This window comes from Harmonia axyridis, chromosome 4 (genome assembly GCF_914767665.1).
Source record: "Harmonia axyridis chromosome 4, icHarAxyr1.1, whole genome shotgun sequence".
Taxonomy (NCBI): domain Eukaryota; kingdom Metazoa; phylum Arthropoda; class Insecta; order Coleoptera; family Coccinellidae; genus Harmonia; species Harmonia axyridis.
This window is the reverse complement of record NC_059504.1, coordinates 33,013,411-33,040,886: the sequence shown is the minus strand read 5'-3', so window position 1 is coordinate 33,040,886 and position 27,476 is coordinate 33,013,411. Positions and strand designations below refer to the sequence as shown.

The 27,476-nt window shown below is 32.0% G+C and overlaps 1 protein-coding gene across 1 annotated transcript in view; it reads left to right on the top strand.

Moving 5' to 3' along the window:
• The window catches only part of LOC123678492 (coatomer subunit beta'), a 55,123-nt gene extending 27,683 nt beyond the window's left edge, over nucleotides 1-27,440 (top strand). The window contains exons 9-11 of the mRNA XM_045615534.1: nucleotides 17,579-17,900; nucleotides 27,095-27,200; nucleotides 27,259-27,440. Of these exons, the coding sequence (XP_045471490.1) occupies nucleotides 17,579-17,900; nucleotides 27,095-27,200; nucleotides 27,259-27,297 (467 nt within the window). The 3' untranslated portion in view covers nucleotides 27,298-27,440. The remainder of the gene's footprint in view (nucleotides 1-17,578; nucleotides 17,901-27,094; nucleotides 27,201-27,258) is intronic.
• Nucleotides 27,441-27,476: the final 36 nt, after the last annotated feature.

Genomic DNA, 27,476 nt, shown 5'->3' with positions numbered 1-27,476 from the left:
GAATGCTTTGAAGACTCATATCCTCAAACTTGAAGTCTTGCAGAAACGGTTTTTGAAGACGATTCTTGGTAAAGATCCTAGATACCCATCGGATAGTTTGTTTTTGGAAGCACATGTTTTTGATATTCGACAGTTGTACTACTTCAGTGTCACCATTAAATACCGTTGCGGCGAAAATAGTTCTTCGTTGCCCGTACATTCCTATGAGACCCGAGGAAGAAAGCTTTTCATTTTACCTAGGGTGCAAAAATGTGTTGGACAGCGATCGTTTTCTTATACTGCCCCAAGGTTATACAATTTTATACCTCAAGAGATTCAGCACATCACTGGATTATCGAGATTCAGAAGCAGGTTGAGAGAATTCATCATGACCCAGCGTCGGGGAGTGTTTGCCGATCTGGTTGAACTGCGGAGTTGATGTTGTTTGTGTGCGATTTTTAGATCTTTTATGCATTGTGTGTCATAGTTTTGCATTGTGTGCGTGGACTTTTCCATTGTTGTTGAATTTGGATGTATATACAATTACTTAATGTTGCCTAACTTTCATTTGTATATTTCTTTTTTTTGTCTTATTTTACTTATCTCGAAACAAGTGTTCAACACTTTTCGATGGTTTGTGTTTATTCAATCTGTGATGGTACAAGAATGTATTTTTTTTTTTCTTCACAAGTGAATAAACGTTTTATTATTATTATTATCATGTGGAACTCCAAATTTCCGAATTCAGAAGATGTTGTTCTGAAAACCAAATTGGGATTTCTTATAAAATCAAATAATGATAAAATGAAACTGGAAAAAGCCCTAAATGAATTAAAATCAGAAAAAAAATTACAAGCTACAAAGAAACTAAAAACCAAAAACAAATAATCGAAAGAAAAGAACCTCAACGAACTTATTCAGTGGTTATAGCGTCAGTAGAAAAAAACATCAAGGATGAAGAAATAAGTCAACGTCTAACTTCATTGGGAATACAACATCGATACTGTAAAAGAATTATTTCAAGAATACACAGTTCCCCAACAGGATACATTCGAATTATCACAGGAGAAATAAATGCATTTGAGACATTACTGAATAATGGTCTATTTTATATGAATCGACACTATATGGTGTTCCCCAGTCATGCACCAGAACCAACACCTATCCCCTGCAGCAAATGCTTGATGTTTGACCATACAACTGAAAATTGCAAAAGCCCACCTAAATGCTCAAAATGCCAGGGACCACATAAAATGTCCCAATGTAAGTCGACCAACACACCAAAATGCACTTCTTGCAATGCTGAAGATCACTTAGCATGGTCCATAAAATGTCCCAATCATCCAAGGAAACCAATCGAAGGCATCCCAAACGTCAACGTTAAAAATATAAATAAAAAAACTAGAGAAATAGAAGATCTAACGAAGAAAATGACAAGAATACATACCCACATAACAATACATGATGACATAGTACATACATATTGTCGTAAACTCAACAAACCAAAAAGCACCAATAGAAATGAACTCTTACATAAAATCAAGAAGAGGTTCATAAGTCAATATAATGTAGATACAACAGTGGTGTTTACAGGGAATAGATTTTATGTGCTGATGTTTGATTTGGAAGATCCAGAAGAACCCTCCCCAACTGAACCTATCAACAGCAAGAACAACAGTCAAATTCACGTCGACAATTAAACTGCCATACAACAACATAAACAGTTATATTCCAAAAAAACACTTGATTAACCATTTCATAGAACAAAACAATATTTCATGCACAATGTTTGTTGAAGCAAAAATTAAAAATTCAGACAACACACAATACCGAAATTGGACAAAACTTCAAAAGATTGGACACCAAATACAAAATACGAGAGGTGGCAACCTTGTACAGTGTCATCCAAGCATAAGATGTGGAAAAGCTAATTCACCAATAATCAACAATCCGCTGAATGAAGTCACCCATTTCTCTATACCATTCAAAAAAGAAAAATGAAATATATTCCTTGTATATATTCACCCTTCATCCAAGATAGAAGAAAGTATCTTCATAAAAGCGTCCCTCTGCAAATATGCCATTATAATAGGAGACTTCAACGTGAACAAAGCCAAGAAACAACAAATCAACAACTTTTTGAAAAGCAAACAGTTCATCAAAGCTGAAACACCACCAACATTTTTGATGAATGAGAATGAAGATAGTACTCCTGACTTAATATTTTATACTAACAATATAAAACAGAATATTAAGCAAATTGAATTAACCCCCGATCTGGGCTCAGACCATCTGGCAATGGTTGTTGAGGTTGACCTGATTATGGAACCAAAAGAAGAACTGAAAAAGATTATACCTAATTACAGCAAATGCAAAATAGAAAAAGTAAACGAGGAAGTAGAAACATTCATTGAAGTGAACGAAAATGTACTTTTAAATGAAGAATATATAGAAAGATTCAACAATGCCTTATCCGATAGTGTAAAAAAAACACACACCCATGATTTCAAGACATCCATTCATACACGAACTTCCTCCATATATCATTAAAATGATCAAATATAAAAGAAAAATGTACAGAGAATATCGTATAAGCGGAGATCCTTGTTTCAAAAAAGACCTGAATGATTACAGCAAAAATATTCACAAAATGATACAACAGTATAAAGAACATAACTGGATAACAATTTGTAATAAGATCAATGATTACAAAGGTAAAATATTTTTCCAAGAAGTCAACAAACTGTCTAGATATAAACAGACTTATGAAATTCCCACACTAGAAGATAATGTGAAAAAATATCAGTCAGATGAAGAAAAATGTGAATTATTTGCAAATCATTATCAGAACACATTTAAACTGAATGAAGATGTCAACTTTGATAAAAATCATTTCGACAGGGTAAATAAATGGTATGAGAGTTATTTTAACAAGGCTAGTAACATCAATAGTGAGTCAATTGATATTAATGAAGAAGATTACTACCAAATCCTTCATAAATCTAAAAATACAACACCAGGAGTCGACAACATCCCATGGTCCATTTTCAAAGCACTGAAAGAGAGTACACATAAGAAACTGAGGGAAATTTATGAGTATTGTTTGAATAACAGCATATTCCCTAAAATTTGGAAAACAGGTACCATAATAAATACATATACATAAACCAAATACAGATAACCGAAAAGTTGAAAACTACAGACCTATCACCCTGCTTCCAGTACTAGGGAAATTTTACGAAAAATTAATAAAGAAGGTGCTAGATGTACATATAAACGAACATATACCAAATTTTCAGTTTGGATTCAAGGAAAATAATTCAACAAACCATCCTCTCTCAATTTTCATATCTAATGTACAAAACTCAACCTTAGGAAAATCAAGATCTGCTGCTTTATGCTTGGACATCCAGAAAGCCTTTGACAGTGTGTGGCACAGAGGACTTTTATATAAGTTGAATGAAACAAAATGCCCTTACTACCTAATAAAGATATGTCAGCATTTCCTAGAAAACAGAAAACTAACTGTTAAAATAAATAATACTGTTTCCAACCACTTTAGTCCAGATCAAGGCACACCTCAAGGATCTCCACTTTCGTCATCACTGTATAATTTCTATTGTTATGATATGTACACCAATCCATCTAAAAATCAATATCTGCTACAATTTGCTGACGACACAACACTGATAGTACATGAAAAAACAATACAAGGCTGTATACAAAATCTACAAGAACAAGTAAATACAATCACAACATGGTTCCACAAGTGGAGATTGAAACCAAATCCAAATAAGTCTCAGTTTATCATCTTTGATCACTTAATTAGCCCAAATTCACCATCTATAAATATCAATGGAATAAATATAAAATCGTCACCAACTATAAAATATTTAGGAGTTCAAATTGACAACAGATACAACTTTAATGCTCACACAAAGATGATAAAGAAAAAGACTATTTCCAGAGCCACATATTTTTCCAAATTAACATATAGGTCACAAGGAATCAACATACAAACCGCAGCAAAAATATATAAAGCAATTTGCAGGCCCTTAATTGAATATGCTCACCCACTGTATGCAAACTGCAAATCCAGAGCAATGAAAAATCTACAAGTAGCAGAAACAGCAGCCCTGAGGAAAATAACAAGAATGCGACATCCAAATAATATTCTACATAATCCCCCTAACCAACTTTTATATGAAAAGACAGGAATTGAACAGATAAATGAAAGAATTAAGAGACTCAACAAGAAGTTTCATTCTAAACTCATTGAACATCAGAATATAATTGAACAATACCATGACGATGGAATAAATAAGTCAACAAGAAAACACCCTACACAAACACTTTTGAAAATTTTGAATACCAATTAAATAATATTATGATATATGTTATAAAATGTATTATATTTAAGTATAAAAAAAATGTAAATTAAAAGGATGAAGGACCCTAGGTCGGTGGCCTTTTGTTTCACAATAAATATCAGTTACTACTACTACTACTATTTATTTATACTGTTACAAACAGACATAATCTAATAACATGTAGCAGTGTGAAAGAAATATAACTAAAAATCTTAAATGTAAACATCTATAAAAAGTATAGGAAGTGCCTATAACAAGATAAAATATAAAAATATACAACACCACATAAACACAACACAAAATAGGGACACAAATAGGAACAACTCATCTGCTATAAAATTACAAGTTTAAATTCAATATCACAGTTTGGAGATCAATAAGTTTCTTGAGATATTCAGTAGGTCTATTTCAGAAACCTTTAGGAAATCTTTAACAGTAACTAAGCAGTTATCAATTGGGGAATTCTTGTTAACAGTTTTGAACATTACATTTCTAGTTCTCAGGCTTATATCAGGTACTTTAAACTTGAAAAGTGATAAAATACAAGTTACACTGATGAGGCCATGTAACACATCAAAAATGAACAAAATTTGGTTTCTTTCACGACGTTTGTTCAACAATTTGACGTTGAAGTCGGTTCTTTGGCTTTCATAAGATATTAGCATGGGATATGTTCCATACCTTCTAAAGTGCAATGATCTCAATAACTTTTTTTGAATCTTTTTCAGCATTTGAGAGTATATTTCAGTTTTAGGGTTCCAAATGATGCAGCAGTGCTCTAATTTGGATCTAACATACAAGTTGAAAAGCATTATACATGTTGAGTACCCAAAATCCTTGCAAGATCTCAATATGAAACCAAGTTTCCTATATGATTCCGAACTAAGCCTTGTAAGATGCTCATTGATTTGGAATTTGTTTGTAAAAATCACACCCAAGTGTTTATCTCATCAATGGTTTCTAGTTTGGTACCATTTATGGTTTAATTATAATATATATATTATTATATTATAATATATAATTATAATTATAAACTCGGTGATATATAGTGAAAACTCTGCTGGCTCTTGGCTGATACAGCCCGGGCCATCATAGATGTAGACACCACTCATAGTGTGAAAAAAAAAAAATATATATATATATATTTCAAAATTATTTTTAAGAGTCTTTAGTGTATAACTGTGAACTATTGATAAGGGTCAAACGACTCGATTATTTTGGAGAATAAAAAAAAAACTCTTTATTCCTTGCCAAGCTTTCGAATTTATTTAATTCTTCTTCAGGGCTTCTGAAATACAATACAAATCCTTCACATATTCAGTTTAACGATAACTTAGTTAATAATTCACTTACAGAATGTGAGGTTATGTTTAGGAAACTTGCAAAACTACAAAACATTTGTCTTAATTCAATTCACATTGATCCTTTGGACATTAAAACGACAATAATTTTCTTCAATTTGAAACGTCAACAAAATAAAAACATTTTTTTCACAACCAAAATATACTACTTAAAATATTTAATTTATTTATTTTTTTCTCCTTTGTGTCAACTGGCTAGATAGGTATATTGTTTTGTTTGTTTTTGACACTTTCGTAATCTGCCTTCTTCCTTTCACTCGTCAACTGGACCATCGAAAAAGTATATGTTTTCTTCTGATTTTTCTAACAAATATCCATATATAGCACTCAACTTATTTGTGTCTGTTTTTTTGTTAATAATATTTTCCTGTTTATTTATCTCTATCATATCCAATATCAACCTGTTTTTGTAATTTTTTTCCGTTTTTAACACCTTTGCTTCTTCGAAATTTATTTTATGATTTAAATTGAATGCATGGGTTGCTAGTGCGCATCTATCCGGATGTTTTGCAATATCTGATTTGTGTAATGCCAAACTGCTTTTCAACCATTGAGATGTATGTCCTATGTATATTTTTTCGCAATCTTCACATTTTACTTCATAGACTACGTTGCTTTTTAATAGTGTTTGAATAGGATCTTTTAATTTTGTATATAAATTGCCCACAGTTTTTTTATTATAAATAGCAATTTTCACTTTTTCATGTTTAAATATATTTATTAGTTTTTTTGTTAATCCATGTATATTTGGGTATGATGCATAATGAATTTCCTCTGTTTCTTCCTCGCTTCTTATTAGTTGTGGTGCTTCTGTGGTGTCACTTGCATACAATAATTTCTTCAACATTCAATAGGGATATTCCTTCTGTCTTAATATCTCCAATAAATTTTGTATTCCCTCCTGTATGTAAGACTCATGACATATTCTTCTTATTCTATTTTTCATTTGTTTTATCATGTTAATTTTTATATTTATGTTATGGTCTGAATTATAATGGATCATTTTGTTTGAGTGGGTTTCTTTTCTATGCCATTTTAACTTTATAACATCATCTTGTCTTTGTACTTTTGTGTCTAAGAAAGGTACACATTGTTCCAAGTTTTCTACTTCCAAAGTGAATTGTAAGTTTTTGGAATAAGAGTTAAAACACTTCAACGTAGTCTGTATATGTGTTTTTGGTACAGTCAATAATAAGTCGTCTACGAATTTTTTTAAAATGGGTATATTAAATGATAACTTTTCCACACATGATTTTACCAAGTGATCCATGACATATTGGGCTAGTCGTGGACTTAGTTTAGAACCCATAGCACATCCAAATATTTGAAGGTAATATTTTTCTTTGAACACGCAGTAGTTGTTATTCAATATAAACAAAATAATTTCCATAAACAGCTCCATATTGATGTTTGTATGTTCTTTAATTATGTCCCATTTTTGTTTCAGGACTTCAATAATGTCATTTTTGTCCAGATTACCGAATAAATTTATGACGTCTAGGGAGATTAGTGTGTAGTTTTCTGGTAATTTGAAATTGTTAACTGTTGTTGCAAAGTGGAATGTATCTTTGACATAATATTGGTTTTCTTCATCATATGCGGTTTTCAAAATGTCAGCAATGAATTCCTTATCTAAATTCATTGCTGACATTTTGAAAACCGCATATGATGAAGAAAACCAATATTATGTCAAAGATACATTCCACTTTGCAACAACAGTTAACATTTTCAAATTACCAGAAAACTACACACTAATCTCCCCAGACGTCATAAATTTATTCGGTAATCTGGACAAAAATGACATTATTGAAGTCCTGAAACAAAAATGGGACATAATTAAAGAACATACAAACATCAATATGGAGCTGTTTATGGAAATTATTTTGTTTATATTGAATAACAACTACTGCGTGTTCAAAGAAAAATATTACCTTCAAATATTTGGATGTGCTATGGGTTCTAAACTAAGTCCAAGACTAGCCCAATATGTCATGGATCACTTGGTAAAATCATGTGTGGAAAAGTTACCATTTAATATACCCATTTTAAAAAAATTCGTAGACGACTTATTATTGACTGTACCAAAAACACATATACAGACTACGTTGAAGTGTTTTAACTCTTATTCCAAAAACTTACAATTCACTTTGGAAGTAGAAAACTTGGAACAATGTGTACCTTTCTTAGACACAAAAGTACAAAGACAAGATGATGTTATAAAGTTAAAATGGCATAGAAAAGAAACCCACTCAAACAAAATGATCCATTATAATTCAGACCATAACATAAATATAAAAATTAACATGATAAAACAAATGAAAAATAGAATAAGAAGAATATGTCATGAGTCTTACATACAGGAGGGAATACAAAATTTATTGGAGATATTAAGACAGAAGGAATATCCCTATTGAATGTTGAAGAAATTATTGTATGCAAGTGACACCACAGAAGCACCACAACTAATAAGAAGCGAGGAAGAAACAGAGGAAATTCATTATGCATCATACCCAAATATACATGGATTAACAAAAAAACTAATAAATATATTTAAACATGAAAAAGTGAAAATTGCTATTTATAATAAAAAAACTGTGGGCAATTTATATACAAAATTAAAAGATCCTATTCAAACACTATTAAAAAGCAACGTAGTCTATGAAGTAAAATGTGAAGATTGCGAAAAAATATACATAGGACATACATCTCAATGGTTGAAAAGCAGTTTGGCATTACACAAATCAGATATTGCAAAACATCCGGATAGATGCGCACTAGCAACCCATGCATTCAATTTAAATCATAAAATAAATTTCGAAGAAGCAAAGGTGTTAAAAACGGAAAAAAATTACAAAAACAGGTTGATATTGGATATGATAGAGATAAATAAACAGGAAAATATTATTAACAAAAAAACAGACACAAATAAGTTGAGTGCTATATATGGATATTTGTTAGAAAAATCAGAAGAAAACATATACTTTTTCGATGGTCCAGTTGACGAGTGAAAGGAAGAAGGCAGATTACGAAAGTGTCAAAAACAAACAAAACAATATACCTATCTAGCCAGTTGACACAAAGGAGAAAAAAATAAATAAATTAAATATTTTAAGTAGTATATTTTGGTTGTGAAAAAAATGTTTTTATTTTGTTGACGTTTCAAATTGAAGAAAATTATTGTCGTTTTAATGTCCAAAGGATCAATGTGAATTGAATTAAGACAAATGTTTTGTAGTTTTGCAAGTTTCCTAAACATAACCTCACATTCTGTAAGTGAATTATTAACTAAGTTATCGTTAAACTGAATATGTGAAGGATTTGTATTGTATTTCAGAAGCCCTGAAGAAGAATTAAATAAATTCGAAAGCTTGGCAAGGAATAAAGAGTTTTTTTTTTATTCTCCAAAATAATCGAGTCGTTTGACCCTTATCAATAGTTCACAGTATATATATATATATATATATATATATATATATATATATATATATATAAACAATGGTTTAAGGGGTGTTGGAAAACTTCAATTGTTACTAACTTCTTTATTTCATCAGTCGACGTTTCGATCCTTGGTTGGGATCTTCTTCAGGACTTCTATAAAACAAACAACATACAAATATAACAAACATTGCAGAAAAGACAACATGTTAAAACGCACCGAAATGCGAAGAGTTACCAGATCTTAAGTTGCACTGAATCTTATACAGATTTGGAGGAAAAAATTATTAATTAACTTGAACACAAAATAGTCTCTAATACAATAACGTCTCTTTTTTATATCACACACTTCCTTATTCTCTTGAAAACTTATTTTTGAACTACAGAAAGGATATAGAGAACATTAGCAACATTTATTCATATCTGATACATTCAAACCAACTTAGTGAGAGTGAGTTGTTGATCTCAAGTTCTATGTTCTCCAATGTCAGTTGAAGATCTATGATGTTCTATGAACCCGACCTAACCCCTTTCGTTTTTTACGCAGTTGTCAGATGGATGAAGAAAGAATTTCAAAAATAAGTTTTCAAGAGAATAAGGAAGTGTGTGATATAAAAAAATAGACGTTATTGTATTAGAGACTATTTTGTGTTCAAGTTAATTAATAATTTTTTCCTCCAAATCTGTATAAGATTCAGTGCAACTTAAGATCTGGTAACTCTTCGCATTTCGGTGCGTTTTAACATGTTGTCTTTTCTGCAATGTTTGTTATATTTGTATGTTGTTTGTTTTATAGAAGTCCTGAAGAAGATCCCAACCAAGGATCGAAACGTCGACTGATGAAATAAAGAAGTTAGTAACAATTGAAGTTTTCCAACACCCCTTAAACCATTGTTTATATATATATATATATATATATATATATATATATATATATATATATATATATATATATATATATATATATATAAAACATATGGCGAAAAAATGACGAAATACGAAGCCCTTGCACGGCAAATGAGAGACATGTGGAAACTAAGATCTGTCAGAATAATACCACTAATCATAATCGCCAATGGACTGGTTCACCGGAGGACTGCTGCACACATCGAAGAACTGAAGCTGCCATCAAACACCTTAACGTGGATGCAAAAAGCCGTAATACTGGGAACAGTGGGCATAATCCGGCAAATCATATATCCCTACTAGCAGTTCCTACTAGCACAGCTTACCCTTGGCCTACTGGCCCGGGTAAACTGGGAAATAACCCCACGAAAGTGTGAAGCAAAAAAAAAAAAAAATATATATATATATATAAACAATGATAAACAATGGTTTAAGGGGTGTTGGAAAAACTTCAATTGTTACTATCTTCTTTATTTCATCGGTCGACGTTTCGATCCTTGGTTGGGATCTTCTTCGGGACTTCTATAAAACAAACAACATACAAATATAACACAAACATTGCAGAAAAGACAACATGTTAAAACGCACCGAAATGCGAAGAGCTACCAGATCTTAAGTTGCACTGAATCTTATACAGATTTGGAGGAAAAATTATTTTTGAACACAAAATAGTCTTTAATACAATAACGTCTTTAATATTCATCAATTCACTATCACACACTTCTTAATTCTCTTGATAAATCTTTCTTTCTTCATTCATCTGACAACTGCGTAAAAACGAAAGGGGTAGGGTTAGGTCGGGTTCATAGAATATATATATATATATTATTATAGGTCTATGGGTCGAATGCATACACCATGTTTTTAGACATCTTAACTTGAACCCTTGGTTTAGTGTTTTCTATATTCTGTATTTCTCCATTGGCAACACTGTCAAAAAGAACTTTATTAGACAATGGAATGTCACTAATTTAGAGAGTTATTGCAACGCACAAATATGAGATCTTTTATTAAAGCATCCTGTAATAAAGGATCCTCTATCGTGGACGTTAAAAGTGAACTATTGCAAGATGCTTTTAAAGTAAAGTAACAGATCTTTAAATTTGACATATTTATATTTATTTCACCTTCATTTTGTATTCTGATAAATCAAATAATTCATTTGGCAAAAGTACAAAATCGAAAATGAACGAACAAATAGCGTTAGCAATTTTAGCTGGGACCATTATTGAAGAATTGAATTTTCATAATAGTACAGTGGGTGTAGAAAATATATCAAAACCAATTGAACAAGTCTCAATCATTATCGAAGTTTATTTTTATAACTGCAAACTTCATTGTGGAAAATCATGGACACTTCTAAGATAATTTGAATGTACATAAGTGGCTTTATAGAAATAGTAATCAGCTATATGTACAGGTAAGCTATTAGCTGAATTGAACTCAAATTATATATCATATTACCTTAATTAACTACTGGGGTTTTCTCGATGGAACTATTAGAAATATTTGTTGACGAAGTATCATCACTTATAAAATCAGTCTACTTTATGTACCTGTTTGAATGGAAGTCAATCAAGTATTTATTTTAATGTAATCCAACCAGTGTTGGAAGATTATATTGTTTAACAAAATTATGTTATGTATTTTTATATCATTTCCTATGATAATTTTGAAAGAAGTGTACTTAACATACAACTTTATAATATGATAACATTACTGACAATTAATTTGGTTCTACATTGTGATTTGCTTTTTTTATGATATGTTTCTCCAGTTTATAGAAAAGTACTCAGGTTTATTATTGTTCTTTCAAAACAATCCATTTTCCTATTTTGTGCGCTCATATCACAGGTAAATTCTCATTTCTAATAAAATTAAGGATTTTATCAGTATTATTTTTGAATTCTTCTAGTAGAATCATTAAATTGAATTAAACAAATATGTGTTGTTGAGAATCGCACATGTTCTTGTATTTTTTTTTCTTTCAACGAAATAATGAATCCTACAGATGCTCAAAATCAAGAAATAAAATTCAAATTTCTCAAAAAGGTTACTTCATTACTTTGTTTATGTATACAGGTGGAAATATTTATAGGTTAGTTCTTGTTGAATAACGACAGCAAATATTCGACATAAACAGATATCTGTCAAAATAAAGTATGTAATTAACCTAAACATGAAACATGAAGATGAACAAAATGAAAGTTTACCTGCTAGTCATAGCAGGAAAACTTTTATTTAGGAGGAGAAACAAATAACAAACCCGAATCAGAAAATCTGAACGAATTTAAGACAGTTAGATATAAAAACAGACGTAAAAAGTAAGAAACGTTGGTACACACACAGCCGAAGATGAAAATTCATTCAAATAAACCAAACCAATCAAGAAGGACAAAAGACTTTGGCTTTTCATCTCAAAGGCACAAGAAATTGTTGAAGAGAAACATATTCAAGAATATATTGCAAATAAAAGTAAATACGAAAAAGAAGATATATCAGTGTCAGTTCTAAACACAAAACCAATGGAAGATAACTCGAAGTGTTTCATGGTGGGTGTTCCACTAGATATGAAAGAGACTGTATACAGTAATGAATTTTGGCCAGTAGGGATCAGATTTGAGAGGTTCAGTTTTTACCGTGGTAAACATTTTTTAGAACAAAATGCAGGGGAAAAGGAACCTCACACCCAATAGTGAATACAACAATCACAAACACTATACCCGAGCCAATAGAAACAATTAAAAGTAAGGTAGCACCTTATGCATACCCAAAATACCTAGGAAATGCAGGTTCATTATCAAAAGGCGGGTGCAGTTCAAGTCTTGGACTATTTCACTGGAATGTCCAGGGGTTGGGTACCTACTGCATTTAACGAACTGGAATGTGAACTGAAAAATCATCCAGAGTGTACTATGGTGTGCATAACTGAACACTGGAAGACTGAAGAAGAATTAAAAGTCATGGCAATCGAAAATTTCAAACTAATTTCAAGTTTTTGTAGGGACAAAGGTAAACATGGACGATCAGCAGTCTACATAAAAGAAGACATAAAATGTAAACCATTAAAAAAACTAACAAACTTGAGTATCAGTGGTATCTTTGAGTGTGCTGCTGTCGAGTGTAATATTGATGGTACTGTCTGCATAGTGGCTTCAGTATATCGTCCAAGTGGCTCAGGTGTCAATATGTTTTTTGATAGGCTGGAATTATTCTTAATATCCACAAGAGAATATAAATTCGATTGTGTTCTGTTAGCAGGCGACTTCAATATACATATCGAATATACAAATAAGGACAGAACCGACTTCATCAACCAGTTAGCATCGTTTGGATTACATCATACTGTGAATGAAATGACCAGAATAACACCAGTCGTTGTTGTTTGGATAACATTTGTACGAACATAATGAAATTTAAAAGTAGTGTTGTGAGAATGCATCTTTCAGATCACACAGCGCAAAAGTTAACTTTTGCAGTGCAAACAACAAGAGAAAACGTAAGAGAGTATACCAGATTTTTTAACGAAGAGGCGAAGCAGACTTTCATATCAAGACTAAGAGAACAAGATTGGAAGACAGTGTATAGTGTAGATGAAGGTGAAGTGAATGAACAGTGGAATAATTTCAGCTCTGAATTTTTCAGACTGTTTGATGAATGTTTTCCGTTAAAATTGAAAATTAGAAAAAAACAGACTGCAACAAAACTAAAACAAGACCCTCAGGTGGTAGAATGTAAGAATAGGCTAGATATTTTGTTGGTTTTAAACAATCAAGATAGTAGATACAAACAATTATATAAAGAAACAAAAAAAGAATATGATAAGCTATTATGCGGGTTGAAAGCAAAACATTTTCAGGAGGAAATTAAAAATCTGACAACAAAAACAAAACTACGTGGAAAATATGTAACCAAATCAATGGTAAACATAAAATAAAAACAAATTGTGAAATTGAAGGCAATGCACTTGATGTTGCTGAGAAATTTAATTTGCATTTTGAAGACAGTGTGTCTAAGATACTGCATAGCTTTGATTGTTCTTCAGTAGATCATTGCAGTAATGTTACTAGGAGTGGTAGGTCAATTTTTTTGAAGCCTGCTACTCCGGATGAAATTGTCGAGCTGTCGAGATCTTTGGAGAACAAAAATAGTAGTGGGGAAGATGAAATTCCTATATTTATTGCAAAATTCTGCATAGAGGAAGTCAAATATGTTTTATCATATATAATTAATAAGTCACTCAAATATGGGATATATCCAGAAGGTTTAAAAACTGCATTAATCAAACCTTTACTAAAAACAGGTGATCCAACAGATATAAATAATTATCGTCCAATTAGTTTATTACCGAGTTTTTCAAAGATTTTTGAACATGTGATTGTAGTCAGGGTACTTGCTTTTTTTAATGATAGTGGTATTTTTACTGAAACACAGCATGGCTATCTGGCTGGAAGATCAACTCAAACTGCTATTTTTCAATTCACAAAGAATATAGTCAACTTAATTGAAGATAATAACATTGATTTGGGACTATTTTTAGATTTATCCAAAGCCTATGATACATTAGATCGAAATAAATTGTTAGAAAAACTTTACATGTACGGTATTAGAGGAAATGCTATGGCATGGTTCAAATCCTATCTTTCAGCTAGATGCCAAAGAGTTGAAATAAGAAAGGACGGTGTTAGAGCGAGATCAGAGAAAATAGAAAACACTGTGGGTGTACCACAATGCAGTATTCTAGGTCCAATATTATTTATAATCTTCATAAACGATTTGTGTAAAATCGCACTTAACTCAGATTCAACTATTTCAAGTTTTGCTGATGACACGAATTTGTTGGTAGGAGCAAAAACAATGGCAGAATTGATTTATAAAAGTGAAATTTTCTTCAACAGAGCACAATCATGGTTTAAACAAAATAAATTGATGTTGAATGAGAAAAAAACGAACGTTGTAATTTTTAGTACTAACCGATGTAGATTAGAAAAACCAGAACAAATAACCATAAATGATAATGAATTTTCTCTCTCGGAATACACAAAAATTCTTAGGTGTATACATTGATAGGTTTTTGAAATTTGACCACCATACAAACATTGTGTTAAAAAAAACTCAGTGGAATTTGTTATGCTATGCGAATAACCTCTAGGTATGTTGGAGTAGAATCACTTAAAATACTGTATCATGCTAATTTTGAGTCTAGATTAATAATAATAATAATAGGTATTTATTTCCAGAATTGTATGTACATTACAAAATGAAAACAAGTCACAAATTCTTTACAAAAAAATAAATCAATGAACTAATATATATACATATGAGATTTGTACATGACAAAAGTCTATAAATTCATTTAAAGAATATGGTTCACATTTAATTAACAGTTCGAATAATTGTCTTTTGAAGAGTTTAATTTCTTTAATGGATCTTATTTTTCTAGGTAAATGATTGAACAGTTTCATACTCATATAGTAATTATTACGCTCTGTACTCGTTAGTCTGTGAATAGGTAATAGATATTCAATCATTCTCCTGGTAGGATTCACATTTTTACAATCCTGAAAATAGGAATTGTTCTTAAACAAAAATAACAAGAGTTTATAGATATATAAACCAGGGGCAGTCAGTACATTATGTCTTCTGAATATACCCCTACATGATTCTCTGTATTTCATATAAAACATTATTCTTATAGCTAGCTTCTGAGCGATGAACACACGTTCAGCCTGAGTACTTCCCCCCCAGAAAATAATTCCGTATGACATAATTGATTGAAAGTTTGCAAAATACACAATCCTCAAGGTGTCTATATCTACTCTATTTCTAATAGCTCTCAATGTGTATAAGATTGTATGGAGTCTTTTCGTTACTGATTCACAATGCAACCCCCAACTAAGATTGTTCTCAATAAATACACCTAATAATTTAGTGTGAGATCTTATTTGAACTATTCCATTGTCAAAATTAATAGTCTCTGGAAATGTTAGGTTTGAGCGATTAGTTGAGAACATTAAAACATTGGTTTTGTTCCCATTCAGAACTAAACCATTTTCAACACACCATTTCTCAATCACTGTCATTGATGTTCTTAAAGTGTTCATGACATCTTCAATATTCTGGCATGATATTAAAACATTAGCGTCATCGGCATGTAAATATGTTTCTATATGTTCTTCTCTAGGTGTTACAATTGCAATATTTTGTTGTGATGAATTTGTTGGAAGGGTAGTGGATGGCGAAGTTATAAAAGCATACGGCATAATTTTTTGGGGGCGTAGAGAAAACTTAGAAACAATGTTCATAATTCAAAAGAGAATAATAAGGATTATGTATAAAATGAAATACAGAGAAAGTTGTAGGGGAGTATTCAAACAAAAAGGTCTTTTAACTGTAAGTGGCCTATATTTAAATGATTGTTTAATATTCTTAGTTAAAAATAGAAATAATTTCAATATAACTCAAAAAAACTCGTCTAGATCATTGGATATAAATTATCCTATACATAGACTAACATTGACAGAGAACAACCCATCATATATGTGTATAAGAATATTTAATAAACTGCCTAATAGAATAAAATGTATAAGTAATCTCAAAAAATTCAGAAAAGAAGTGTATTCTTTGCTGACAAACTTGGAGCCATATAACTTGGCAGAATATTTTGGTGCACAGTTAGTCTAATGTACATATTTGTTTACTGTGCTGTGACGTCATTTCATTTATTGTTGGTGTTTATGTGCATTGAATTCTGTAGCGATCAACATTATTTGAAATAAAGTTGTTGTTGTTGTAAAGGATCCTCAAATAAAAGTTCTTCTTCTTCTTGGAGTGCCTATTCGCGACGAATGTTGGCGACCAACATGACAAATAAAAGTTGGCCGCCTGTATTTAAATAAAGTAAGGCCTGTATTTCGGATTCGGACAATCCTCTATATGAGACTCAATGCGCATGCGTACATGTCAAAATAAGAGATCCTGTAATAAATGATCGCTTATTTGTGCGTTGCAATAACTCTCTATTTTGTTGACATGTTCTCGGTTAATAATTTTTCCTTCTAATCATAGACCTAATATTATTATTATTATTATTAGGTCTATGCTTCTAATGAATTAACCTTTTCTGGAAGCAACTTGTTATTTTCCATTAGAATCTTATTTTTACTTTCCATTTTCATCCATTTTAATTGCATCTTGAAGTATTCCACTTCATTTATTCCTGTTGGGACTAGTTCGTTTGATGCCGATTTCTCAGAAACAATACATTCTTGGTCTTGAGATGTCACATGAACGCAGCTTGAATTCTTCTTGGAATTTGCCTGAATGAGGCATGATGGGTGAAGATATGCACCGCACTTTGCACAGACTACAGAATCTAACACTTTTTTGTTGCAATAATTGCAAACAAAGGCTCTTTGTTCATTCATTTCTGCAAAATTTAACAGACGATTTTCATCTTCGCTATCTGCCATTTTTGATATAAAATGTTAATATTATATAATATGGTACGTATTTTTGATATTACAGGTAGACTGCCTGAAGCAGCCTTTTTCGCAAGATCATATCTTCCTAGTAAGATAGCTGAAACTGTGGATTTGTGGAAGGAAGTATTGGCCCAAACCAATGAGAAAGCTGCTCAAAGTTTAGCAAATCCAAGAGATTATGAAAATTTGTTTCCTGGTTTGAATGAAGCAATTGAAGCTGAAAATTTCTTTAAAAAAAATGATAGAGGGCTGGTGCCTGCTGTTCTCGCGACTTCAATAACGCCAAACTGCGATAGAAACTTGATTTCTGAAATGAAAGCAGCCAAAGAACCTAGAGAACTATTAAAACCAGTTGCCCAACCTAGGTGAGATCAAAATAAATTGTAATATACCAAGAATATTCAGAATTTGAGTTTTATCATAAAATCAATATGATTCTGATGATGGCCACTTTTTTAATGGGATTGTATTGGTAACTTTTAAATCATAAGAGTTAGAAGATCGGTCAAATGGAGAAAAAGTTGCATGCATAGAAGCATTAACAAGCAGTTCAAACAAATCGAGATTATCAGGGCCGGTTATTGAGATATCATAAGAAAAGTAAATTTTGTCATTTTGATTTTTCTTTTTGTCCCAATTTATTTCAAATATTATCAAAAAATGTTACAGGAATTTTTTATTCGACAGTAAATTATCCTCAATTTGACGTAATCAGATTTCATATCCAACGTTTTGTACTCTCTGGGCTACCCTCAACCTCATTTTTTTCAATACGGACCTGCACATTTTATGACACTTTTCGAAATAACTTCTAACGCTGAATTCAACGATATATCATACAATGTCATTCAAAGTTGATTTTCAGGTGATTTTGACCCTTATCCAATTTTCTTTGGGTCGGATCTGTATTACATTTAGGTACCTTTAGTTTAATTAACAACATGCAATACATTTCGATAAGAAAATCAACTTACCCATCTTGAACTAAATGGAACATATCAGAATCAAATCAAGAAACCTCTGATAATTATTGACATATTTCAATTCATAATAATTTAACGAAAGTATCATTTAATGAGAGAAAAATCAAATGATTATTAGAAAGTTAATGAAAATGAATGAAGTAAGTGTTCGAAATGTCCACCATTTTGTAAAATGCACTTAACGGTTCTGGAACCCATACTTATACATTTGCTTATTTCGTCTTCTTGAATACCTTCCAATACATTCTCAATCTTCTCGCGAGAAATCACTATTGTTGGATTTGTAATTTGTTCTGTTGAAACAAATTACTGAATAGAACTTTATTTTGAGATCATTACGATATAATTTTTGCAAGGCTTGGTATTCAAATTTAAAATCATTGTATTCTCGTCTCTTGACTATTTTATTAACAGTAGTTTTTGATAAATTCCATTCACTGGTCACAGTTCTCTATTTTTTTCTGGATTCAATTGAATTTGGTTCAGAACATTGATAGACTTGTTTTTTCTTTCATACACACCAGTAAATTTGGATTAAAGTCAAAATCACCTGAAAATCAACTTTGAATGACACTGTACGATATATCGTTGAATTCAGCGTTAAAAGTTATTTCGAAAAGTGTCATAAAATATGCAGATCCGTATTGAAAAAAATGAGGTTGTGGGTGGCCCAGAGAGTACGAAACGTTGGATACGAAATCTGATTACGTCAAATTGAGGATAATATACTGTCGAATAAAAAATTCCTGTAATAGAGAGAGAGAGAAATTAAATTTATTGATAAATCAAATGGCTATCGACCACAGTCTTCCAGCCAGTTGCATACATTTTTATATAACATATTATTTATAAGTATTAAAAAAAAATAAAAATAAACATCATCCTAGTGATTCCAAGTCTTCGAAAAGTGGCAAAGCTGGCAACTTTGCCTTTGGTGTAGTTGCTCAATGTAATGTTGTATCAATGGCTCCATTATGTTGATATTATTTTGGTTATTGATGAATTTTTGTTTAGTTTTTGCATTCTTTCCAGTATTGGTTCTATTCCCGTTGTCTGATATAAAAGCTGATTGGATGGATTGTGCAGTGGGTTGTTGGGATGTCTCATTTTTGTAATCTTACGTAAGCAAGTTCTTTCCGCTACCTCAATTGCATTCAGAGCTGTTTTTGTCGAATTTGAGAAGATTATATGTCCATAGTCCAATAAAGGTCTGCATATCATTTTATATATGGTACTAGCTGTTTTACTACTGATTCCTTTGTTTTTATATGTAAGAGATCTAAAATGCCCAGCTCGTGTTATGGCTTTTTTCTTTTGAAGTTTTAAGTGTGCTTTGAAGTTCAACTTGTTATCAATCTTTATGCCTAGGTATTTGCATGAATCTGTTGGAGTTATTGTGTCACTTCCAAGTTTTATATTAGGAGAGTTGGCATTGATTTTATGGTTAAAAATGACGAGTTTTGATTTCCTTGGGTTAGGTTGTATTCTCCAACGTTTCATCCATGCCACCGTTATATCCGCCAACTTCTGTAGACCTTTCATACACTCTTTCAGTGTTTTGTGGTGGGATATTGAAGTTGTGTCATCAGCAAATTGGAGAACATACTGTAGACTGTGGATGTCCTGGTTTCTGAAATCAGACTGTCCGTACTAGTCACTGCAGAACAAATTGTAAAGTAGAGGAGAGAGTGGTGAGCCTTTTCTGAGGTTTCACCTTTGACCCGGACTTGTAATTTTCTGTCTAGAAGGAAATTGTTTATAATTTTTATCAAATAAATGGGACACTTTAGATGGAAAATTTTGGAGATAAGACCGGCGTGCCAGACACTGTCGAAAGCTCTTTGAATGTCCATAAATATAGCAGCTGTTTTATTTCCCATTTTTCTATTGCATTGAACATTTGAAGTGAGTATAGTTAAAGGGTGCACAGTCGATGTCTTCTTTTTGAACCCGAATTGACATGGTGGTATATATTTTCCGATCTCATTGCATATTCTCTCTGCCAATATTTTTTCAAAATTTTTTCCCAATGCAGGTAGAAGTGTAATAGGCCTGTAGTTCTCTATGTTAGAATTATCTGTATTTGCCTTGGGGATGGTAATCAAAATGCCTTTTTTCCATTCACTTGGAAAGAGGGAATGAGAGAGACAATAATTATAAATTTTGATTATAATATCGTGAACTAAAGGGTCTAGGTTCCTCAGTATTTTTCTTGGAATGTTGTCATAGCCAGGTGTTGTGTTCTTACCATGGTTGTGTGCCGTATAGTATTCTTCTTCTAGGATAGGTTCAAATGTTATCTCTGATGGAATCTGGGGTAGTTCATTTTTGTACCAATTCTCTATTTGCTTCCTATGCTCCTCATTGAATTCTTTGTTTGCGGATTTGTTAAACAGCTTTTCAAAATGTTTTGCGAAAGCATCAGCAATATCTTTATCCTTAATGAGAGATTCACCATTGACTTGTATTGGATTTGAAAGTTGATGGGTTGTGTACTTTGCAAGTTTTTTAATTGTTCTCCAGTATGTCCTGCCTTTTTGATCTTCGATTTCTTTGCAAGCCTCTAGATATTTATTGGATCTGTATTGCGAGATCATGTTATGAATATCCCTATTCAATTTGTTGAATTTTCGTTTTAAACTTGGATCTTGGTTAGTCTGGTATTCACGAAACAATTGTTTTTTTGTTCTTATCAACTTAATGATGTAGGGAGGAAGGGTTTGGCTGAAGTATCGTTTTTTGAGAGACGGTGTTTCCTCTGTTATTATTCTTGATAGAGTGTTGTGGAAAAAAGTTATGTACTCAGGGGTCATTTCAATTTGGGGTTCAATCACTTCAAGCATTCTTTTATTCACTTCTTTAATGTTGCATTTTTCGTAAAGTAATTTGGTCTCTTGAGTGTATTCTTCAGGCTGTTTTTTTGTATCAAATGAGAATTCAATTCCAAGGTGATCGGATCCTAAGTCTGGGGTAAGAGTTATGTTCTGAATATTATCTTTTATATTTCTTGTACACATTAGCAAGTCTGGTGTGGAGTCTGGGTTGTTTTCCATTAGGAATGTTGGTGGTGTATCCGATTTGATGAAATCTGAGTTTCTGAGGAAGTTGTTAATTTGAGTTTTTTTTCCGTTGTTCACGTTGAAGTCTCCTAGAATGATGAAATATTTATATTGTGATGCTTTCACCAGTAAATTTTCCTCAACAAGTCGGCTGGAGTGGTGTATGTAGACCAGAAACATATGGATTTTTTCGTTATTGAAAGGAACAGTAAAATGCAGAACATCGTTCCAAGGGTTATTGAAGTGGGGCGGATTGTTTCTACCAATTTTTACTCTGTTAGAAGCCTGCACTAGTGCACACCTCCTCTGGTGTTTTGGTTCAATATACTTCCATGTTTGAACAATGTTCTCCAATCCCTGTATTGAATGTTGGTGGTTGCTTTAGTTTTAGTTTCCACAAACATTGTGCAGTCCACATTGTTATGCTCAAGATAATATCGGATCAGCTCTTTTTTGTTGATATAGTTGTTAATGTTTGCATACAAAAATTTAAGCATGAATGTCCCCATATAGCTGCACTCCCTCCGCTGGCTCTGTATCCACTGTTTTTTTTTCATTCTCGAGGTCAATCATGAGTACATAAAGTCTGTTACCAACAAAAGTGGGTACCGTGGTGCTAATATTGTAGCTGTCGATGAAGCGTCTCTGGAGTTTTTGAATCAGTTGTTGTCTTTCAATATTTTTGGGTTTGTTGATTTTGTGTATGTATGTTTCTATGATGTGATCATGTATTGTAATAGCTTTGTGTATTCTGCTTTTTTCCACTTTTTTAATATCCATATCAGCTGATTTTTTGTTTATTGATCTTATTTTGATGTTTGGAATACCTTCTATGGGCTTAACTGGTCTTTTTGGGCATTTTATGGACCATGCTACATGCTCTGTGGATTGACAGGCAGTACACCTTGGTGGTAAACTTGTTGTACACTCTGATTCCTTGTGTTGTTGTCCACATTTGCTGCAAATTATTGGTGAATTGCATTTGTCCGTTGTGTGGGTAAATTGAGAACATCTTGCACAAGGGACTGGTATTGGATCAGGTGGGTAGCTTGGCTTGGCAATGTAGTGTCTGCATTTGAAGAAGATGCCTTCATTAATTAGTTTTTCATATGATTTTACTTCACTGGTTATTATTGTTAGAGTTCACCCTGTGTAACTCTTTTTTAAACATGCCTACAACAAATCGATTAGTCCATCTAGCGGCAGCTAGATGAACTAGATTATAGAGGACAATTGGTTCATCTAGCGGTGAATAGACGAACTAGCGTATGAAGGACGATGAGTCCTTCTAGCGGCCTATAGACAAACTTCTATAGAGGACAATTAGTCCATCTGGTGGTCAAGGAAGGTAAGGGGACGGTTGACGGCCGTTACGTGTTTCCAGACTAGAGTCGATGACTGAAAGTGGTGGATGTAACTCACGTGTTTTTCGATAAATCTGGTTAAAAAGAAAGTATAGTTAATGGTGTTGAATACGAGATATCTAAGTATTATGCGTATAAATAAGGATAGTTTGTTTGTCTTCTTTGAGATAATTCTCTTACAATATCGATGTGTAATTTGGTTTTTCTTAAGAAAATTACTAATCTCTTCTTCTTTTATTTCTATTTCCACCTGTGAGATTACGGCTGAATATGATTCCAAGTGAGTTCTGGGCTTGTTGTGAACTGAGGTGTTGGTTGAAGTTTCACAAAAGGTGTTGATTAGTTTCATTTCCTTCATGTGTTTTAGCGCTTTTGTGAGATTGTCCTTGGAATTATTTGATTTGACAAGAAATCCCTGTGGGGTTTGGGTAATTATATCGCGTCCATCTGGGAACAATTTTATCCATTGATCGGCGACTTGAAGTCTTGTTGTGTTAGGAATAGGTGTTATGTGAAATAAGTTCGCATATGTTTTGAAGGAATGTTTTGTTGTTGTTTTTGTTGAGGTAGGGTTATTGAATTCAGATGTTTCCATCAGGGTATTTGATGACTCATGTGTTATTTGCGAAATTGTTGGCAGCTGTTGTTCTTCTAATCTTATCTCTGGCGATTTCTTATCGTCGACTTTTTTTGCCAGATCAACTCGGTTTTTTGTTCGTTTCTTCCGCTTGTTTCGCGTCACGATCGTATAATTGGGATCCTTATTTCCTGGTTCTTCCAGACCAGTATCTGTTGAGGATTCACTTTGTTGAGACATTCTTGGGAGACAGAATGCCTCAAATTCATCTGCGTCGTAAGATTTTGCGGGTTTAATATTTACACTCGATTTACGCTCTTCTAATCACTACACTTGCGTTTCAATCAGATGTTGCACAGCAACTGTTCCTGTAATTTTTTGATAATATTTGAAATAAGTGGGAAAAAAAGAAAAATTAAAATGACAAAATTTATTTTTCTTATGATATCTCAATAACCGGCCCTGATAATCTCGATTTGTTTGGACTGCTTGACAATGCTTCTATGCATGCAACTTTTTCTCCATTTGACCGACCTTCTAACTCTTATGATTTTAAAGATACCAATACAATCCCATTGAAAAAGTGGTCACTCTGTGTGTGTATAGTCCATTCAGGAATTATTGACATCGAAGTAGGCCTTCAACGTCTAGTCGCGGCTTTATTTGTAGTTATAAAAATATCACTTAAAATTGCTATGATCCATCATAGAAATAATCAGTTTATATTATTTTCATAATTTTTGTATTCCAAAGATCCTAAATTATGAAGGGGCGCATACAGTCATGATTTCATAAAATGAAATTCAGGTTCTATAATGTAAAAATTTAGTGGAATGCTATCACATTTCAAGGAAATCCAATGAAGAGATATCAATTCCTTAAAGAATCGCCAATGGAAGATCCCATTGAATATCATTAAAATATGCTTATTCCTTTTCACCAAAGGCTCTTCAATAATTATTGCATTCTTGATGGGCATTGGATACTAACCTGCTTGCAAAATTCTAATCATATAACTCTTATGGATCATTTTAACTGTGGTGTCTAAACTGGTGAAGAAAACAAAAAAACTGGTTGATAAATTTAAATAGTGTAGCTTAGTGAATGGGAGAGCTATAGCATAATAAGACAGAAATAAACTTCAAAGAATCCATTTAGTATATGAAGAATTTTTTACATCACAGTTGTACTGTAACTTTCAAAATTGGAACCAATTTATCAGCGGGTGTGTAAATTACTTTCTAAAGTCACTATTTATTGAAACTGTTCATGACATGAATGATTGATTAAGCTAGTATGAAAAATATATCAAGTTTTCTATTTCTTATTGAAATGCTTTTATACTATTTACTATTAAATTACATAAAGTATTTTGCCCATAACAGCTTTGATTCACTCACTAAAAACATTTTTGCATGAAATTATTTTCAAATTGTGAATTTTAAAATTTCTAGAGTTCACTGTTCAATAAGACAGCCATTTTCAAATACTTAATCAAGTTTCTTCCAGATAAATTAATTTCACATTTTGTTGCAAATATTCTCTGTATTCACCATAAAATCATACTCAACTTTTTATCAATAAGAATTTTCCTCTTATTAACTGTTTTGAACATGTAACCAATTAATTTTATGTAATGTTGTCTTTGATTAATTAAAATCCAGATGCTTTTTGGTCAAATTTTATCCAGACTGATATATTGGTTGCTTTTGGTAATAATCATTCAATGATTCTTTGAAGGTGAAATCGTATTGCACAGGTTTTCTTCCACTAATAATCCAGGCTGTAATGACTTGCCTTCTTCTTTTTTCAAACAGCACTGTGAGAAATACTCAAATAAACTAATTTGTGTTTGAAATTGATACAACTTTTTAGTTTCAAAATTTCTTGCATCAAAACCAATAACACAAACAAACTGAACAATCTAACCTACTGTCAATGACATTTCCTATGCCAACCTGAAATCTGCAATTCAAAATGTTACTGAATGAGCCAGTACTAAGATGCATAGAATCCCTGTTGTGTTTACTGATTCGATTTTGTTTGAGACTTTTTGAGAGACCCACCTGTTGCTTTGGTGTCCTGCTTCACCAGAGTTCTGTAAGGTGGCGCTCTTCAAAATTTTTCGAATTCCCGCTATCTGCCTGGTGCCGTTTAAAAAGGAAATACTGATTTTAGACACTGCAAACATTCACAATAAATTACAATTCAGTTCATATCGAATTTTTAATCAAATGAATGGAATATAATGACAGACCATAGAATATAAAATATTATTGTTCTATACTCAAAGTTCACGACAAGAGCGTAGAAATGGGGGGATACTGGGGTTCCCAAATTGGAGATACAAATGAAAATGACAGATTTCTGGATCGTTTTTTCTCGTATAACCTTCCTTTCACAAGATATTTAATTTCAATTGGCCAGTTTAAAGTTTTCACCATGTGATATGCTACTTTTGAATGCAAATCTACAGGGTAATATTTTTTCTGGAAGGATGCCTGCTTCCTTCCTCCAAAACTATATTTTGGTGAATGGCTGTTATTTTAGAAAAATGTAGAAAAAACTCTGGTTCAGTACTACACTTTTTGGTTTGTTATAGTTTTGTCGTATCTGCTATCGATTTCGAGAAAAAATCTCTAGTAATCCTCAGGAAAATCCAAATTATTATAAAGATCCAGCTAGTAAGCTCTAATGAATGCCTTAATTATAAGTTTTGGTATTTATTTACCCAATCTGTAGCGAAGATTAATAAATATTTGATAAACTGATATAAGCATCACAAAAAGTACGACACACTAGAAACAACCTGTATATTGAAAGCAAAGCTTTTGTGGGCTCATATTCATGAAGTTTTTTTTTCTCAAAATTATCCGAGTAATTTCTCATTTTACTTCGTAACTCTAATTTGAGAACACCCAGTATAAGGTAAGAACAAACCGAATTGGTTATAAAAACAATTATTTCGAGTAATATGGTTCAAACTTCGTTATCAAACTTCTTTTTCTAACATTACAGATATGAGTAAAAGTTGTCGTCAGAAATTTTTTTTTCGATTATCCTCCCCAAGATCTACGCCCTTGATTCACGAGAGTCGAGAATTGAGAGAAATGTCAAATATATACGATGTATGCGCCATCTGAAACAGACCGCGATCCCTTGAAATAAAGTAGGTATAAATCTGAAAAATCTCCCGTTTTGTCTGAAAGTTTTACAGGTATAAGTAGACACACCAGGTTTTCTATGCATCTTAGCCAGTACCAACTTGATTTCAATTTTCCACAGCCACCCTGGATGTCAATAATTCCTGAATGGACTATATATATATACACAGGGTGAATCTTTGACTCACATATATTTCAACAGTAAATTTTTGAGATCAAAAAGAACACGTTTTTCCTTTACCATTTTTTTCTCATTCGGCTTGGATAAAAATCCATCCAAAATCCCTATATTTGTTTTTACTTGGTTCCAAAATCTGATGCCTATTATATTTTTATGCTCTCAGATTATGTTGAAAATTTTTCATGAGTAACCAAACCATCTAGTAACGTAACCAATTCAAATTAATTTCAGTTCTTCTGTGTCAAATACACAAATAAACCTTGAACAAGAGGAAGATGATGATGATTTAGACCTTGATTTGGAAGGAGTAACTTTAGATGATAATATAGATACTACTGTGAGTAAATTTTGTGATTTTTGAAACGTGATTTTTTTTAATTAAAAATATTTTTCAGGATGTTAATATAGATGATGATTTGCTGGATGATGATTAACCATAAATTTATATATACAGTAATGTATTATTTTAGTGTAAGATATAAATATGTATTTGTTATTTAAATAGTTTCAATGCTCAGCATTTAAATCCTATGCAATTTTATTAATTTCTAATAAATATCTGTAATTTTTTTTCAAATCTTTCTTCAGGAGTTGAATTATTTGATGATAATTA